Below are 18,520 nucleotides of genomic sequence, written 5' to 3'. Positions count from 1 at the left end.
GTTACCCGGTGGCCTGATCCCTCAGGTAGTTGGGCGGACAGGGCGTGTCGATGCACTGGTAACTTCCTCTCATGTTGAAGCACATTCGGTTCGCTCCGCACTGGATGTTCTGCTCCAGGCACTCGTCTATATCTGTGGGTTAGGGAAAACAGATGATCACAGACTCTTCAGAGCAGGAAACTTCAGAATGATCATGTGTGTGTGTGTGTGTGTGGGGGGGGGGGGGGTGTGACAGCTCCAGGAGGTCAGGAGGTGGGTGGAGCTTCTCACCTTGACAGGTTTTGCCGTTGGTCATGAGGCGGTAACCAGTAGGACAGAGACACCTGTGGCTGCCAGGTGTGTTCACACACTCGTGTTGACAGGCGTCCCTCACCTCGCACTCATTGATGTCTGACGGGGACACACACACAGACACACAGACACACACACACACACACACACACACACACACACAAAGAAGATCAAAACCCATTTCCAGCTCCCAGTTCATATTCACGACAAACCCTGACTCAGTAGTGAAGCGTCTCTCCCTCATCTCGTCCCTGCCTGTCCTCCATAGTTACCTAAGCAGCGTCCACCCCTGGACTCAAACCCCTGCTGACATGCCAGGGCGCCGAGCCGTGCGGATTGCGTACGAGTCTCTCTGCGGCTACGGCTCCTGTAGCGCCCCCTGGTGGCGGCCGCGTAGGAGTGGTAGCTCTGAGAGGCCAGGTTGTGGTACAGCTGCTGGTAGGCGCTGCGCTCGGGGGACGACTGAGACGTGCGGTAGCCGTACGAGTAACTCTCGTAGCTGGGCAGACGCTCCAGGCCGGCGCAGGATTTGCCGTCGCCCAGCAGGTGGCGCCCTGGAGGGCAGGTGCACTTGAAGCTGCCGGGGGTGTTGACGCACTGGTGGGCACAGGGCTGCGGGAGCCGCTCACACTCATTTATGTCTGCGCTCAGCACAAAGAAAGACCAGCACCGGTAAAAGACAGAGTGACAGAGGAGAAGGAGAACAGGTACACAAATAATAATCGATAGAGAGAGGGAGAGAGAGAGGAAATGAAAGGAGATATGATATGGTGCAGGCCATGGAAACAGAGGAGAGAGATGAGGATGAGGATGAGGAGGGGGGGGAGAAAGGGGATAGGTTAATTACCCCACTGTCCGATAAATACATTTCCACGTCTCTGAGACAGAAATGTATCGACACTATCAACACGTTGGTGGAATTTGAATGAGAGACAGATTTGATCTCATATCAAAAGAGGGTTTGAAGAAAAATAAACTTCAACATTTCATGTAAAGAAATGACATCAGGTCGTATGTGAAATACACATGAACAGCTTTTTTTGACAAAGACAGACATCAACGTCCCGGGTTAATGATGTCACAGGGGGGGGGGGGGGGGCGGGGGGGAATGTATGCCATTACAAAGCAACACCAGGAAATAGCATGATTCACACGTAAAGGGGATATTGGAAAAGAGAGAAAGGAAACAGAGTGAGAGACAGAGCTGTGAAGGGGTGGTGCTGGTCTTTTTATGTCCGTGTGTGAAAGGAGGAACCGTTCTCTTTCAGGTCCCCCCCCCCCCGGAGTCCTCTCTCACCCTGACTCTTATCTGATTGTGTGGACAAGGACACTTAGAATCAACCCTGGGACAGTAGGACACCATGCATTAGATCTCTGCAATGAAGAAAAAGGCCTTGGCATTGATTGTTAGGAGTTAACAAGATGTTTCAGTTGCAGCGTTTTAAAGATGGAAGCAAGCGAGCAGCAGCAGCAGGATCTAATATCTGAACTTGGCGGCAGAGGAGGTTATTTTAGACTTTCAGCAGGAGTGAGTCACCCACACAGAGAGAGGAGGAGGAGGAACCTGGCAGAAGCAAGAAAGCTGAGCAGAGCAGAAGTGTTTCAAACTGCTGGCCGACGCTGAATGTCCTCAATTAAACCCAGTTACACATTAGACTGTGTGCAGTGAGCAGTACTGAGCTAATTCAAACTAAGGAAGCAGTTTTCCCTTTCAAAGAGGTTATGTTTGAACCCCCGTCTATTCGTTTTGGGGGGTTTCATCAGGATAATTGAAAAACTGAAGTTCTTTTGACATTTTCACATTCTGGGGATAATTCCTGAATCTTGATCTGGTATTTATAAGTGTAATTTGGTGCAAATCCCAATGAAACTCCAGATCTGGTGAATTTAAATGTGGTCTCTTATCGGGACTGTTTCTTTATGTCCTTTATTGATGAGGTGGTGAACGTGTAAAGCAAACATTTAATGTGTACGTACCGACGCAGGCCCGTCCCACTCCCTGAGATCTGTAGCCACGAGGACACGTACAGTGGTAGCTGCCTCGGGTGTTCTCACAGATCTGGTTGTATCTGCACTGGTGGGTTCCATCCCTGCACTCATCGATGTCTACAACAGACAACAGACAACAGACAGCACAGTTCAGTGTGTTAACCCCATGACTGAAATCTCTCAGAGTCTGTGTTGCTTCACATTTCTCCGTCAGCTGATTCTGTCCAACTCACTACCGTTACTCACCTACACACGTCCCGTTAGCACCTTTGGTCATCCCGCTGGGACACAGGTCGATGCAGGTGTAGCCCCCCCGTGTGTTCTTACACTGTTGATCTGAACGACAGACCCTCTGTCTGCACTCGTTTATATCTGAGGGGAAAAGAGAGAGAAGAGAAGTGGCACGATCGTAAGAGCAGAAATAAAAGCAGAGTAATTTCTTCTAGCAAATTAAAAAAACATAACAGTAATAATAATCAATTAAATGTGTTATAGTTCAAGAGCAATGCTGAATTGTACATCAGTTAAAATCCAGCGCTTGTATCCGGGGCAACTTTTCAAATAGGAATAATTCTAAACAGTATTTCATGTATTTATTACAGAAGCAGCTCTTCTGGTTCAGGGAGCAAGGGATCATGGGTAATATCCACCATTCAGTTATGTTTCAGTTCAGTATCAGAGCTCTGGGCAAAAGAGTGATTTTCTCTCTCTATGAAACTAGGACACAGATCCCAGTAGTATTCATGTGTGACTGCAGGGGGCGCTGTTGCTCAGTTAAAAGTTACACTGTGTTGCTTTAACGTTGAAGATTACAGGCGAAGCCGGAATCTCACCAACGCAGCGTCGGTTCCTGAGTTGAAATCCCGGTTCGCAGGCGCAGCGGTAACTGCCGATGGTGTTGAGACAGTGCTGGTTACACGGGTGAGACTCCTGACACTCGTTCACATCTGAGCAACATAGGACAACGTGAGGATTAAGAACATTCATGGAAGACCCCCGGGGTGATCAGTGAAGCGTGTGGACGTACCTGTGCAGCTGAGACCGTCGGCTGTTCTCCTGAAGCCACGCCCACAACGCATGACACACCGGTAGGAACCAATGGTGTTCTCGCAGTCCTCTCCGTCGTGACACACGTTACCGCCCAGGGAACACTCGTCAATGTCTAAGAGAGGGGAGAGCAGCGGATAGACAATGAGTACTGTGAGTGTAAGTGTGTACTTGTACTTATATATTCGTGAGGACAGTTTTGAGCAAAGACCCGACAGAGGGAGGACATTTTTGGAAAGTTTTAAGACCTGGTTTTAGGGTTAGAGTTCTATTTAGGTGAGGGTCAGGGTTTGACATTTAGTTGTGATGGTTAAGGTTTTCCTCACCAAGATAGAAGTACAAGAATGTGTGTGTGTGTGTGTGTTGTGTGTGTGTGTGTTTGTGTGTGTGTGTGTGTTGTGTGTTGTGTACCCTGACAGCTCCTCCCATCAGCTGAGATGGTGAGGCCTCGGGGACAGGAGCAGTAGTAGCTGCCCATGGCGTTGTGGCAGGTGTGCGAACAAGGGTTCCCGACCTCACACTCGTTCTCATCTACAGCACAGGAATAATATATAAAAACACAATAATAGGAACAGCTCAATCGTCTATCATCAATCTTTATAAACAGACATTACCTGCACAATAGGGCCCAGCAGACACCAACGTGAATCCCTGAGGACACTGGTTACTACGATCACCTGGAATCACATCAACATTTCATCAATACATTTAGGTTGAATTGTGACACAACAAAAAGGTAAAGGTAAAATACACAGAGGAGTGGATAGATAAAGTAAATGACATTTATGTTATGGAAAGGATTACTTTCTCCCTTCGTCTTTGGAAAACTGTGTTCATCCAATTATGGAGCAAATGGGTGAGATATGTAAAACCCCTAAGGCCAGACTTTGTGGAAGTATTGAATGAATGACCCTGTAATGTTGCCTTGATTTAGCGAGCCTCACCGGCCCTATCCCATTCTCGCCCTTTAACATGTTGTTGTTTTTTATTCGGCTTGTTTTTATTCATTTATTTTTTGTTTCTCTACTGATCTGTGATTATTGTCTACATGTACGCACTGTACCTCTCCCAAAATGTACAAAGTTACCCAATTTTGAAAAAGGTTGACAGCAGCAGCAGAAGAAAGAAAATTGCCCTTGGGCTGATGTAAGTTTTTGTTAACAACTGTCAAAAAAAATAAAGAATATATAAAAAAAAAAAAAAAAGGTAAAATACACAGTATTATTAGTATCCTCACCTTTTGTGATGACCGCTTGGATGCTGTACTCCAGCACCTCCTCCAGAGGGTGGTATTGAGCGTCGATGGCCGTGGCGTGCAGCATCTCCACCAGGTAAGGCATCTTGCCCTTGGCCACGTCGTAGGAGATGGTGTGGTTCCAGGAGTAGGGCACGCTCTGCCGGTCGATGCTGAACATGCGGGTGGACAGAGCGTACAGCTGCCCCGGGCCGGTCTGGATGTAGTCCTCTGTGTAGTCCTGCAGAGAACACGGTGCACGTGAGGCAGCCTTTTGTCATTTTCTTACCGATTCACAAACCTAAAACCGGACGCAAGACCGTATCACCTACATTGATTATTTCTGTACCTTGATGCTGATGTCAGCATGTGAGGGCAACTGTAAGATGTGTCCGTTCACTACGATGTCCAATAACAACGCTCCGTCCGAGTCCAGGCCTCTGGAGATGTGGGTCATCCTCAGGATCTCACCTAGAAACCAGATGTGTCACATTTCAACATCATCACACAGTTAACAGGCGAAAGACTGGACCCACTCAGAGTATTTATACACGATGTAGCGCTGTTTTTTTACATTAAAAAGTACAGACCCACGTCCACTTGTACCTGTAGCAAACTCCACCTGTGTTTCCCTCCTGAAGACGCCTCCTGTCAGCGTGTAGCCGTTAACGGCCCCTCCCACTTCCTGTGCCGTGGTCCAGTAAACAGGATTCAGGATGGAGATGAGCTTCCTCATTGCAGGACCTTGAATATAAAGGCATTTCAGTGGAAGATGAGATTTAATAAAAAACTGAAGAGAATAGATTTACTACTTCCAAGAAAGGGAGGTATCACAAGTCTAAAGGTTCCTGTAGACCATTGTGCGACTGCTTTTCCACCTTCGGCTATAACAATGCTTTTTCACAAAGCATTGTCGACAATAATTCAGAAGACTGTACAACAACAATGACAATATATAAACCGAGCAACACCACAACGACAGGAAATCACAAAACGCTGCTTGATAACAGAAATTACAAAATCAAGAAATGAAACTGACCTAAAGTCCTTGGGATGTTAGAAATCGTGGCCTTGATGATTCTGCCCCCGGACGTGCTGTCTGTGATGGTGGAGTTCAGGATGGCGATGCCAAACTCAATATCGTTGATGTTCCCTATGATGCTCCCTCGTGCCGTCTGGGGTCCGCCTGACAGAGAGAGACACGGTTTCATTTAGTGTTAATGACCCACACACACATATGCAGTATTTTTTAACCCGTGTCTTACCTGGGCAGGCTGGCGTGTTACACTTGGACAGCTGGGAGGAGTCACCAGGACACAGGCGCCCGCTGTTGCTAGACGACGGGCTGTTACAGAGACGGACGCGGGTTCTCTCTCCACCTCCACAGGACGCCGAGCATTCTCCCCACGGCTGCCAGGAACTCCAGTTACCATCCACTGTGGTTATACAGACCAGGAATGAACAAGTCAGTAACACACAAATTGTATGAACACACACACTCAGCAGGGGGCGCTGTTCACAGTTGTACACGTGCGGACTCACCGGGGCAGTTTGCTGTGCTGCATCTCTGTATCTGTGTATCTGCCCCTGCACATGCTCTCCCACCGTTGGCAGGTCGGGGGTTGTCACACGTCCGGTAGCGTCTCATCTGACCTCCATTACACGTCTTGCTGCAGCCGCCCCAGCTGCTCCAAGGACCCCAGTTACCACTGACTGTCAGAACATAAGGGAAAAAGGGTCAGATGCGGGGCAGAGCAACCAGGCGTAAATACAAATAATACAAGAAAAAGACATAGTGGATGTCGGTTTAAAGTCTACTCACTGGGACACGGGTCGCTGTTACAGAAGTCAATATGCACGTCGTTGCCTTCGCACTGCCGGCCCCCATGCTGAGGGGCGGGGCTGGCACAGAGGCGTGTCCTCTGTCTGGTTCCGCCTCCACAGGAAACACTGCAGGCTCCCCAGCTCACCCAGGACGAAAACTTCCCATCCACTGGAGGAAAGTGCGAATTTAATAATTGAAACCGGGTTTAAATCCACTGGGGAACAGACAAGTGGAAATGGACTGAAATCTCCTTTGGTCTACAACTCCTGAGCTCTCACCAGGACAAGGCCTCTCCTTGCACACTTGTGTCTGGGTGTCTGTGCCCTCACACTGCGGCCCCTCGAAGGCAGGAGGAGGGTTGTTGCACAGTCGGATCCGGGACTGCATGCCCTTACCACAGGTCTCACTGCACGGGCTCCAAGGAAGCCAAGAGCCCCAGTTACCTGACACTGCAGGAATACATACATATTTATAAAGCTTATTTATTGAGCATCAAGCCAAATGAAATCTCGAATAAAGCTTGTTTATCGAGTTTTTTTATGAAGTTGTAGAAAAGCTCTTTCACCTGGACAAGGTCTGACGCTGCACATGATGACCTCCACTGCCTTCCCCTCACACGGCCTCCCCCCATGCTGCACTGGAGGGTCACTGCAGGTCCGGATCCGGGTTCTGTTGCCCTGACCACACGTACGAGAACACTCCTCCCAGAGGGACCAGTCCGACCAGTTACCATCCACTGAAGAGGGACACAGTTACAGGTCTTATTGGGGCATGCACCACTGGCACGCGGCCTAAAAGAAGAGAGTCTAATCCTCTCAGACCTAAAATAATTCTCACCTGGACAAGGTTTCCCCTGACATCCGCGTGTTTCTGTCTCCAGTCCGGCACAGTGGCGCCCTCCATTGGCAGGTAGAGGGTTGTTACACCGCCTCTGCCTCTTCTGAGCCCCGACACCACAGGAGACACTGCACGGACCCCACTCTGCCCACTCTGAGAAGCCCCCATGCACTGAAACAGAAAAAAACACATTAACACAGGATACTATTTGCTAACTTTTGTTTTCTCTGTGGAGGATAAAGAAGATGATTCAGTGTTTTCTCCGTCAAACTTAGAAAATAGATTTCTTTAACTGTGATTGCAGTGAAAGAAATAATCCCCATTCTAATGGAAGCTGGCTCAAAAAAGCTATACAATAAAAATATTAGTGCAGCTCACCTCGGACGGTGAGTGTGACCCTGACCAGCACGGACCCGAGGAGGTTTCTGGCCACACATTCATATTCCGACGTGTCCTCCTTCTGGGCGCTGCTGATCCTGAGGGAGCCGTTGGACAGGGTGGAGAAGCGGTCGGTGGCCAGCAGGGGGCGCCCCTGGCGGGACCACTCTATCTTGGGCGTGGGCTCACCCTCTGCCTGGCACTTGAGCAGGACCGTGGTGCCGGCATCCACCACCGTCTCAACGGGCTCCACGATGATGGTGGGTGCACCTGGAATATGAAGGTGGGAACGTGTGATTTAAAGTATTTAACCCCTTGGTATTGGAAGTACTCTGCTGCCATCTAGTGGTCGGATTGGAAAATACATACTAGCCCCTTGGTACTGTGCAGCAAAGTTATTTTGAGATATTAAGCTGTATTTGAAATACTGTGATGATGGAACAGCAATGATTGTACAGAAACATATTTTGTTATTCAATTTCAAGCAAAAGCAGCATCAGTATAATAATCTACATACCAGAGACTGGAAAATTTGTTAAATTACTAATGTCGCTAATTTGCCTCATACCTAAATTTTATATCTATTGTATATGCTATATTGAAATCAACAATCTCCACTTAATTTAGCATCTGTATGACAGCCAAAAACACAAATAATATTTTTTTTATACATTGGAAATTAATTCAGGCAATAAGGGGATATAGGTAAATTCCACTCGCTGTACACATCAAATTTAGTTTAATAAACATGGGGAATCCTAAAGAAATAACCCCAGGTAATGTCATTACAAGTTTTGACATGTTTATTTTACATTCTGTTAATGTGGGAAATGATCGATCTCATGTTAAATAAATAAATAGACACTTACTCTGCAAGGTCAGTGTGACACTTCTCTCCACGACGCCAGCATCATTTGTTGCCACACACATGTAGTTGCCGGCATCTTCACCCTGCGTAACATTTCATTATTACAATTACAAAGAATTATCTAAACAAAGTACAACAACTCAAATGTCTAACTCTCATAGTTCTCCTACCACTGTGCCATAGATGGCCAGAGAGCCGTTGCCCATCTGACGGATTCGGTTGCTGATCTGGATGTTGATTCCTCCTTTGCTCCACTGGATGGTCGGCAGCGGGTCTCCCCGGACCTCACAGTTCAGGATGGCGTTGCCGCCCAGAGGTTCGATCCGGTTGGAGTGGAGATCGCCATCGAGGATCGGAGGCTCTGAAGGGAGAAACAAGAAAGTGAGTCACACACATTTGCTTTGACGTTAACGGGTCAGATTCTGAGCTGAACAAGTGAAACAGGGTGAAAACGTTTCCGTGGTTTTACCTTTAACGTACACGAATCCCAGAGACTTGATGGTTCCTACGTTGTTTTCTGCCACGCAGGTGTAAGTTCCAGAATCGTCTTTACTCACTCTCTCTATCACCAGCTCACTGTGGCCGTTCATCTGATCATAGTGAACTATTAACAACATGCAGGAGAAGACAATATGAGTTATTAATTCTAATCTATGACATTCAGCCACATCTCTCTGTGATTTGCCTAAAGAACAGAGCTCCTCTCTAACCTGGGAGGATGTTGTTGTTGAACACCCATGTGACTCTGGGAGCTGGGATGCCACTGACCCCACAGGCCAGAAGGAGGCGCTCTCCCTTGTTGAGGGCCACGTCTCCGAGCAGCTCAGTGAAGACAGGGTGGGTGTGAACCGACAGGACGACCGAGTGACTGTCCTGCCCGACTGCGTTAGTGGCAACGCAGGTGTAAGAGCCTTCGTCGTCAGGCTGGTGCAGAGACGAGATGAAGAGGAGGAGATAAAGAGGAGGAGATGAAGAGAGGAGATGAAGAGAGGAGATGAAGAGGAGGAGGAAGCGTGAACATTGATAAGTCAATTTCACTCTCGAGCAATCTACAAAAATAAGAAATAGAGAAAGATTTTTGTTTCCCTACCTGAGCACTGTCTATCACCAGCTCTCCAGACGGCAGGATGGTGTACTCCCCTGTGTTTTCACTGAGGGGGCTGCCGTCCTTCTCCCAGGACAGAGTGGGCTGAGGAACCCCCCCCGCCACACACATCAGCTGGGCCTGACTGTTTTCCACCACCGCCACCTCCGGCTCTCCGCCCCGGATCGAAGGAGGGACTGCACGGGTAAGAGGGTTTATTTTAAAATATCACATTAGTTCTAGAGAAAAAAGTTTTTTTAATGAACTGTACAATGACGGAAGATACTGGTGACATTTTACATTTTGAGCCAGTGGGTCTGAGTTTGTGGCAAATGAACTGAATCCCTTTATGGCACAAAGGAGAAAATGCCATCCATCGAAAAGAGGTAAAGCCATTATTCTAACTATCCTGCAGTAAATGCAAATGCACTTTACAGTCGTTTAGTCGTACAGAGACACGGTAAAGATGCATTTAATCACAGCCACACATTAGTCCAGGCAAAGTAGCCCATTTTGGAGCCAAAAATAGAAGTAATTGTAAAAGAATTTTTTTCAGCATAGATTATTTCTATGAGGTGTCCAGAACAACATACTAAAAGTCCTAAAAAATCGTAGTTGAGGAAATATGTTTAATTCTCATCAATGTGTGCATATAAGGCCCGGCAACAATACACCCCAAAAAGACTATTTTTTTCCTTTACTCCAATCAAAATAAAACTTTACACAATGAAAGTAGCCATGAAACGTAACATTTTTTGTATTACACACCATTCATACATATGAATGGTGTTTGCCTATGCAAATTAGGACATATTCAATAAGTGTGGAGCTCATGTGCTTGTCAAATTCATTTCAAAAGAAACTTGTAATACAAAAAAGGTTAAGTTTCATGGTTACTTTCATTGTGTAAAGTTTTATTTTGATTGGAGTAAAGGAAAAAAATAGTCTTTTTGGGGTGTATTGTTGCCGGGCCTTATTGGCACACATTGATGAGAATTAAACATATTTCCTCAACTAGGATTTCTTAGGACTTTTAGTATGTTGTTCTGGTCACCTCATAGAAATGATCTATGCTGAAAAAAAATCTTTTACAATTAGTCGGTCGTAAAACGCTACTTTGCCTGGACTACATAGACAGTCGTGTGTTGTTTCAAATAGTTAAATGACTGAAACCGACCCTGCACAGTGAGGCTCATCTCCAGGCTGACTGTTCCCGCTGCGTTGGCCGCCGTGCACGTGTATCGCCCGGTGTCGCTGGGTTGGATGAAGGAGATCTGCAGAGAGCCCGAGCTGAGAACCCGCTGGCGCACGGACTGGCTGAGCGGCTGCCCGTCTTTGTGCCATGTGACGGAGGGAGGGGGGGAGCCGTCGGCCTGGCACTGCAGCATCACAGAGGAGTCCACGGGGGCAAGGTACTTCTGAGTCTCTGAGCTGATCCTCGGAGGCACTGCAGGAACAGAGGATTTAAAAAAAAAAAATTCTATTACTACTGTATAACCCCGCCTATAGTGTATTCATATTTATATATATTTATATTTTTATCCTGCTCATAGTGTATTCATCGTCCTTATATCTTACAATTCCTGTTAATACTGCAATATTCCATATATATTTCTACTGTACAGATCTTATTTATTTCCATTTTCACTTTAATATGCACAATACTCTGCACTTTTACTGCCTTTTTTTTGCATTTCTGGTTAGACGCTAACTGCATTTCGTTGTATAAATACTTGTACTGTGCAATGACAATAAAGTTGAATCTAATCTAATCTAAACATGTCAACACGTGGCAATATCAGCTAAGAGAAGGAATCAGGGTCCGTTTGAGACAGACAAACGAAAGGCAGGGAAAATGTTTTGCTTCTAGAAATAAGTAAAATAATTTATTCAGTGTGTAAATCTCCATTTATACTGTATTCGGGACCTGTGTCTGTCAAAGCATCACGATGTACTGGAGTGAAATTCAATAATAAAAGATAAATCAAATGTTATTTTGTCAGACGATGAAATACTGCTACAACATACAGTAAATAAATCTGTGACCCACCTTGTACTTTGAGTTTGGTTTTCCCCAGTGCTGTGCCCGCCGGGTTCTGAGCCACACAGATGTAAGTTCCAGAGTCTGAAACAGAAGCCTTGGAGATCTGCAGACTTCCATTCGGCAGCACGGTGAAACTGCCACCTAACGAAAAGCAAAAGACCTGATGTCACACCTGACTGCTTCCAGATTACTGACCCACATAGAGGGGATGAGGTACCTGTGGTGGGTATGTTGATGCCCTCCTTCTGCCAGTTGATGGTGGGCCTGGGGGAGCCTGTGGCCCAGCAGGGCAGAGTGACGGGGTTATTGAGGATAACATCCAGGGTCGGTGGGTGGGACTGGATCACTGGGAGCTCTGAGGAGAAGCAGGAAAGGCCAATGTTCAGAATGATGATGGAAATATCAATTATTGAGATTTCTACACTACAGCTCCAATGGGAACATGAGCAATGGATACAGCACACAAATTACTATGTTCTCAATATCCTCCATGACCAAGTTTCAGGATTCAAACAAAATCTAAGTCTGACAAAAAAATTTCTGTATAAATGATGAAAAATTATGAAATAGTGAATAAAGTGAATAAACCGAAGATTATTACACAAAACTACAGTTCAAGATTTTTTTTTTTATTGTCAAATGAACAGAGATAACCTGAAGTAGTCACTGTCAATGAAATTCTTGTATACAATAGAATAAAAAAGAATAAAATAGAATAACAATGAAATAGAATAGTTTGAAAAGCACCAAAGTAATAGACTTGACATGTTGTCTTGGGGGTTTCTTACCGAGCACCGTGAGCTGCACGTGGCGTTGGGTGGAGCCTGCAGCGTTCTTCGCCGTGCACGAGTAGCGCCCGGCGTGACTGAGCTCAGCTGAGGTGATCTCCACTGGACCTGCGTCGGGATTACAGGTTACTGATGTCTGGTAGCAATCTGATATCATCAGAGGTGGCAAGTAACGAAGTAAAAATACTTCGTTACCTTACTTAAGTAGAAATGTTGGGTATCCATACTTTACTGGAGTATTTATTTTTCAGACGACTTTTTACTTCTACTTCTTACATTTTCACGCAAATATCTGTACTTTCTACTCCTTACATTTAAAAAATAGCCTCGTTACTCCTATTTAATTTTGGCTTGTTTTCATTCCGGTTTGTCATCGTTCAAAAACACACACAAAAAAAGGCAACACGACCTTGTTTCGACTTTTACTTCCTCTACATAGTCATGTTTGATTATTGGTTGTGTTGAGTCCAAAGGTCTCTTCAAACAATATATGTATTTGCATTGTAATATGTTATAATTTTCAATGGGCATATTTGCAGTACAAACGGGTAGCCTAGTGCATCCCACATTTTTCAACATAACATTTTAATAGAACATTATAGTCATAATGGCCTATAGAAAAATGTGTTTTTTGGAGGAGGTGGGGTAGTCCACTATAGGCCCCTGAGACGCGGCTTAAGAGTTTGTCCTTAATGGAAAAAATGTTTCCCTTACATTACTTTTACTTTTATACTTTAAGTAGTTTTGAAACCAGTACGTTTACACTTTTACTTAAGTAAAAAGCTTGAGTTGATACTTCAACTTCTACAAAAGTATTTTTAAACCCTAGTATCTATACTTCTACTTGAGTAATGAATGTGAATACTTTTGACACCTCTGGATATCATCTATCACTGACAAGTTTTCCACACTCACATTTAAAGTCATGACGTGATGTTATTAGTGAAACTGACCTGAGGGCAGGACGCTGTATCCTCGTCCCTCTTTGTTCAGCTTCATTCCGTCTTTGCTCCAGTGGATCTCGGGCTGTGGGACGCCAGATGCAGTGCAGGCAATGACCACTGGGGACAGTCTGATCACAGTCAGCTCAGTGGGCTCATCTGCTATTGACGGAGGAACTGTGGGAACAGAAGTAACATTTGTCATTTGAAAAGACATTTTTTTAGTTTTACACTATACAACATTGATAAATCTTGATCGTTAGAATTACGAAGCTGTAAAAGAAAGCAGTATTTCTCACCATGCACAGTGAGGTTGATGGATCTGGAGTGTTCCCCTGCCTCATTAGAGACCACACACTCGTACACGGCTGTGTCCTCCACTGTGGGCGCGATAACCACCAGGGAGCCGGATGAGAGTAATCTGGAAGTAATGACAAAGAGGAGAAGTCAATATTTGGAAGTAGTATAATTATATAACAATTATATAATGATGAGAAACTTGAGGATTTGTTTTTTCTGTGCAGCCTTGAGCTTGAGTTTTTTAAGATCTTGGATGAGGAAACAGAGAGGGAGAAAACCTGGATCAACCTGTACATATTCTGGTTCTGGTCGGTGTTCATGGCTCGGCCGTTCTTGGTCCAGCTGACCGTGGGTTTGGGGATGCCACTGGCCTCACAGGACAGGGTGGTCTGCACGTTGACTGTCACCGTGACGTTGGTGCGTCCGTCAGCGATCGAAGGAGGCACTGAAACAGGGAAACGGCAGAATGACTGGGTGACTGCGCTGTACTTGTGGCTAAATGGAGACAATTTTAAAAGCAGATATTCCACAACCAACCATAAACTTGCAGGTCCACTCTCTTGCGTTGCGTCCCGGCCGGGTTTGTTGCCATACACAGGTAGCGCCCGGTGTCGGTCACCTGGGCGGAGTGGATGTGTAATGACCCGTCCCTGGAAAACGTGTACCTGCGCACAAGTTAATACGAACTGGGTGAGATTCGGCTTTGAGGTCAAATTCAAAATACAAAATTTGAGATACAGTGAATCAGCACTTCAAGTTTTTAGAAACAGAATTGTCTTGATGGTGACGACAAGATCAACCCTGTGGAACACTTGGCTTTACCTGGGGTTGTTTCCTGCCAATATGGCCCCATGTTTCCTCCAGGTCACACGAGGGGGCGGGACTCCACTGACGATGCACTCGAGCACCGACGGCTTGTTGATGTGTACTGACACCGTCTGGGGGCCGTCCTTGATAGTTGGGGCCACTGAGGAAACAGGTGACAAGTTGATATGCACATAGTTTTTTATTAATTTGTACCTTTGGGATCAATACATCCCTAGAACTTCTCAAGGAGAATTACAAAAGAGACTACTGTATGAAATGGTCTAAAAGCTGTAGCCCTACCGTTGACAGCCAGGTTAAACTGCCTCGTGGTCTTGCCAGCGACGTTACTCGCCACACAGGTGTACTGAGCTCTGTCACTCAGCTCGGCCATGTTGATCTGCAAGTAGCGGCCACTGGACAGGAGACGCACTCGGGCAGAGGCCTACACAGAAAACACACAAAGAGTTATTAGTGAATAAACTTGAGGGAAGTCGTGCATTTTACAGAGAGTCGTTTGTTTGTGTATTTATTTCCGACCTGCAGGGGTTGGCCATCCTTGAGCCAGGTCAGAGTCGGAGGTGGAACGGCATCGGATTTGCACTCGAGCGTCACCTGTCTGTTCTGCAGCACGGACGTGTTCTGGGCCGTGCTCTCCCCCGCGATGTTCGGGGGGACTGTCACAGAAAAACATGTATGAATAAAAATCTATAAAATGAACTATTCATCTTCCTTTTCTGTACATGTAATATATGAAAATGATCCTTAAGCATTTATTCCTTTAAAACATTGTGTACACTGCACTCTGTGTTACCCACCGTTCACTCGAACCTGGAACTCCTTGTCATCATCTCCTGCTGGACTGTTGGCTAAGCAGCTGTATCTGCCGGTGTCCTCCAACTAAGCACAAGTGTAAAAAAGTGTGTAAGAGCAATGGAAAGAGACACAAATTGCTTAATTTACCAAATGTACTGTAAGGTAAGTGTGATGTGTAACAGAAAAGTTATTAAATTAACAATTTAATAGAATTTTATTGTAACAATCTGTAGTGACCAGTGTTTCAGTTGTAGTGCACATGAGAGCGGAGGGGTGAAGCAGCGAGTGCTGGTGGTGACTGACCTGTGCCGACGCCACACGGAGAACCTCCCCCCCCCGCAGGAGGCGGAGACTGTCTGTCTGTGGGAGCGGCCGGCCGTCCTTCAGCCAGGTCAGGGAGGGCGTGGGGATTCCTGAGGCCTCACACTGAAGCTCCAGCACGTTGTTCACCACCACAGAGACTTCTGATGGAACACCGGAGCCCTTGATCTGCGGAGGGTCTGAACAGCGTAACCATGACAACATGAGAAATTAAGGAGAAACATTAGCAGGAAGACAAAATGCTACATCTGCTCTTTCAACCCACCCAGCACTTTTAGGTTGAAGTGGCGGCTCGCCTGACCGGCCGTGTTGTTGGCCACACACGTGTAGCGCCCCGTGTGGCCGACCTGGGCCTGGACGATCTGCACCGTGGTTTTCAGGTTGAGGAATGTGAGGTGGTCGTCAGCGGTCAGGGTCGCTCCGTCTTTGATCCAGGACACGGTGGGGGTCGGGGTCCCGTCAGCGACACACAGCAGAGAAGCCATGTTCCCTCTGACTACAGTCACGTCCTCGGTGCTGCCTGCTCCGTCCAGGCCGGGGGGGACTGCACAGAGTCATGGAAGATGCGTTAGGTTCATTTGCTGATTTATTCCTATGACTTTACAAGCAAGTCACATTTTCATACCCACCATACACCTGGAGGCTGTACTGCCTGTTGTCCACTCCGGCTCTGTTTGAGGCAACGCAGGTGTAGGTGCCACCGTCAGACACTTGGGTTCGTGTGATCCTGACCGACACAAAAGGGTTCAACAGATTGTAAATCTTGATGCATATCGACTCTCACTAGAGGCTTAAAATCTAAGTTAACACAATTTATTAAACTAATTATCTGCCAGGAAAATTCCCAAATCTATTTTTGTACCAATTTTTCATCTATGAATTAAATGTGAATGAAACATGAAAACATTTAGTTGGTTTTTACAGACAAAGAGAGACAAACATCTCAGCTTTGCAATGTACGTTATTTTCTATTCATTTAAAAAAAAGGTTTTGACCAAAATTCCCCACAAATTGGAAAAACAGGAAGTTGTTCTAAAAGCAGCAGCCTGTGTTCCAGCCTGAGCCCTGACCACTGACCTACCGGAGCACCTGTCCAGCAGAGAGGAGCCGGATGTGGGACGACACCGGCAGCGGGAGGCCGTTCCTCAGCCAGTTGAGCTGTGGGGGGGGAGAGCCTGTGGCGACACACTCGATGTTGACAGAACTGTCCAGAATGGTGGTCAGCTCCTCGACCTCGTTACTGTTACCGTCGATCACAGGAGGCACTGAAAGAGAGAGAGAACGTGTCTGTCTCGTCATGAAGTGACAGTTCAAACTAGTGCAAACTGTCATTGGTGTATTGGAGAAATAATTAGGGTTGCAAAGGGGCGGAAAGTTTCCGGTAAATTTCCAGAAACTTTCCATGTTTCCATGTTTTTCCATGGGAAGTTAAGCTTGGGAATTTGGGGAATTTTGAAAAAAAAAAAACACGCAAATTAAACGCTGAGCAATAAAACATCATTCAGAACCCTATTTTAAAGATGTATGGAATGCAGCACACGCTGCACGTTGAGTTTCAACCCTCCACTGTGCATTCTTCCATCACATGCACAGATAACTCCCAGCATCCTTCACTCTACAGCAGGGCTACTGAGGCCTGCTGTAGAGTGGAGGACTAGTCAGGTAAGTTTCCATGATATTACTGGGGAAAATATATTAGCATGCTGATTGAGGATTGTTCATCTGTTCATCCAGCCTATTTCCATTCATTTATCCATCAATTGTAAAATATGTTTACAGACGATTCCAATTGTTTGGAACTATTTATATCTCTAGCATTGCATTAGTGTTTTTTTACAAACTTGTTCTCATCTTATTCTACAGAACAATGCCCTGGCACTATCTCATGTGTGGAGACATTTCCCCCATCCAATGTAGAAGGAAAGGCTGTGAACATTTGCAAATACTGTGCAAAGACCTATGTTAAGAATGACACAACGATGCAGAAGCGTATAGTCAAGTGCCCAAAGTTTCCTCAGGGCTCAAATCAGTCTATAACAAAACAAAATGTGTATATTTATGTCTGTATATGACAAGGTGAATACAGTTAGTATAAATTATCCACAAAATTTCCAGTTTATTCCCGTTAATTCCCGTATATTCCTGTTAATTCCCGTTAATTCCCATGGACATTTTCCAACTTTGAATATTCCCGGAATTTTGCAACCCAAGAAATAATGATAGTTGAATTTGAAATAAACCCACCATATACGTTTAGATTGAATATCCTGTCCTCCTCTCCTGCAGGGTTAGTGGCCACACACGTGTACTTCCCACTGTCGGTGGTGTGAGCTCCGGTCACAGTGAGTGTGCTGCTGTCCACACTGATCCCCAACAAAGATACATAAATATATCAACTATTTCTCATTTACGTCTTTTTTTTAAATCTTTTTTCTGGTGGCAGGCTCTACTGTACCTGAGACCTTTGCTCGCTTCCTTGCTGATGACTTCTCCATCCTTCAACCACTGGATGGTTGGAGGGGGGGTTCCCTGCACTCGACAGACCAGCTGGATGCTTTCATTGAGCAGAACTCCCATCTCGCTGGGCAGCTCGGACCCAGAGATGCTGGGAGGGACTGAGAGTAAGGGCAAGTGTTAGCACGGGTCGGGTGGATGGAAGATGCAGATAAACTGGATTTGAGGGTTTTAAAACTCTGACCACACATTCTTGTCAAGTTACGTTTGAGAATGTGATGTAAGAATTCTTTGAGTGCATTGAGACTTCACCTAGTACAGTGAGCTGGTAGCTCTTGCGTGCGTTACCCTCCACGTTAGAGGCCAAACACGTGTATGTGCCCCCGTCAGAGAGCTGAGACCGGGCAATCTGAAGCTTGCTGCCCCCGGAGAAGATGTGCATCTCCAGAGACTCTGAATTCTCTACGGAAACATCAAGTTCACATGTTTGGTATTAGTG

General features: G+C 46.0%; 1 protein-coding gene across 1 annotated transcript in view; it reads right to left on the bottom strand.

Annotated features, from left to right (window-relative positions):
- Positions 1 to 18,520, bottom strand: part of hmcn1 (hemicentin 1) — a 79,233-nt gene that overhangs the window by 1,859 nt on the left and 58,854 nt on the right. Inside the window, exons 63-106 of the mRNA XM_061077931.1 lie at positions 18,334 to 18,483; positions 18,024 to 18,182; positions 17,812 to 17,937; positions 16,649 to 16,832; positions 16,197 to 16,294; positions 15,833 to 16,111; positions 15,550 to 15,746; positions 15,249 to 15,330; positions 14,971 to 15,107; positions 14,734 to 14,875; positions 14,449 to 14,593; positions 14,164 to 14,291; positions 13,915 to 14,071; positions 13,626 to 13,747; positions 13,339 to 13,503; positions 12,386 to 12,493; positions 11,815 to 11,952; positions 11,604 to 11,738; positions 10,731 to 11,000; positions 9,560 to 9,750; positions 9,180 to 9,393; positions 8,939 to 9,073; positions 8,640 to 8,830; positions 8,471 to 8,552; positions 7,602 to 7,871; positions 7,224 to 7,394; positions 6,952 to 7,122; positions 6,665 to 6,835; positions 6,384 to 6,554; positions 6,104 to 6,274; positions 5,827 to 5,997; positions 5,601 to 5,747; positions 5,168 to 5,305; positions 4,911 to 5,032; positions 4,565 to 4,802; positions 3,942 to 4,004; positions 3,739 to 3,858; positions 3,308 to 3,442; positions 3,114 to 3,227; positions 2,527 to 2,652; positions 2,269 to 2,397; positions 564 to 932; positions 271 to 390; positions 6 to 132 (exon numbers count right to left, since the gene is read on the bottom strand). Of these exons, the coding sequence (XP_060933914.1) occupies positions 6 to 132; positions 271 to 390; positions 564 to 932; positions 2,269 to 2,397; positions 2,527 to 2,652; positions 3,114 to 3,227; positions 3,308 to 3,442; positions 3,739 to 3,858; positions 3,942 to 4,004; positions 4,565 to 4,802; positions 4,911 to 5,032; positions 5,168 to 5,305; positions 5,601 to 5,747; positions 5,827 to 5,997; positions 6,104 to 6,274; positions 6,384 to 6,554; positions 6,665 to 6,835; positions 6,952 to 7,122; positions 7,224 to 7,394; positions 7,602 to 7,871; positions 8,471 to 8,552; positions 8,640 to 8,830; positions 8,939 to 9,073; positions 9,180 to 9,393; positions 9,560 to 9,750; positions 10,731 to 11,000; positions 11,604 to 11,738; positions 11,815 to 11,952; positions 12,386 to 12,493; positions 13,339 to 13,503; positions 13,626 to 13,747; positions 13,915 to 14,071; positions 14,164 to 14,291; positions 14,449 to 14,593; positions 14,734 to 14,875; positions 14,971 to 15,107; positions 15,249 to 15,330; positions 15,550 to 15,746; positions 15,833 to 16,111; positions 16,197 to 16,294; positions 16,649 to 16,832; positions 17,812 to 17,937; positions 18,024 to 18,182; positions 18,334 to 18,483 (6,979 nt within the window). The remainder of the gene's footprint in view (positions 1 to 5; positions 133 to 270; positions 391 to 563; positions 933 to 2,268; positions 2,398 to 2,526; positions 2,653 to 3,113; positions 3,228 to 3,307; positions 3,443 to 3,738; positions 3,859 to 3,941; positions 4,005 to 4,564; positions 4,803 to 4,910; positions 5,033 to 5,167; positions 5,306 to 5,600; positions 5,748 to 5,826; positions 5,998 to 6,103; positions 6,275 to 6,383; positions 6,555 to 6,664; positions 6,836 to 6,951; positions 7,123 to 7,223; positions 7,395 to 7,601; positions 7,872 to 8,470; positions 8,553 to 8,639; positions 8,831 to 8,938; positions 9,074 to 9,179; positions 9,394 to 9,559; positions 9,751 to 10,730; positions 11,001 to 11,603; positions 11,739 to 11,814; positions 11,953 to 12,385; positions 12,494 to 13,338; positions 13,504 to 13,625; positions 13,748 to 13,914; positions 14,072 to 14,163; positions 14,292 to 14,448; positions 14,594 to 14,733; positions 14,876 to 14,970; positions 15,108 to 15,248; positions 15,331 to 15,549; positions 15,747 to 15,832; positions 16,112 to 16,196; positions 16,295 to 16,648; positions 16,833 to 17,811; positions 17,938 to 18,023; positions 18,183 to 18,333; positions 18,484 to 18,520) is intronic.

Source organism: Limanda limanda, chromosome 9, assembly GCF_963576545.1.
Source record: "Limanda limanda chromosome 9, fLimLim1.1, whole genome shotgun sequence".
NCBI classification, from domain to species: domain Eukaryota; kingdom Metazoa; phylum Chordata; class Actinopteri; order Pleuronectiformes; family Pleuronectidae; genus Limanda; species Limanda limanda.
This window is presented reverse-complemented; position numbering and strand designations above follow the sequence as displayed.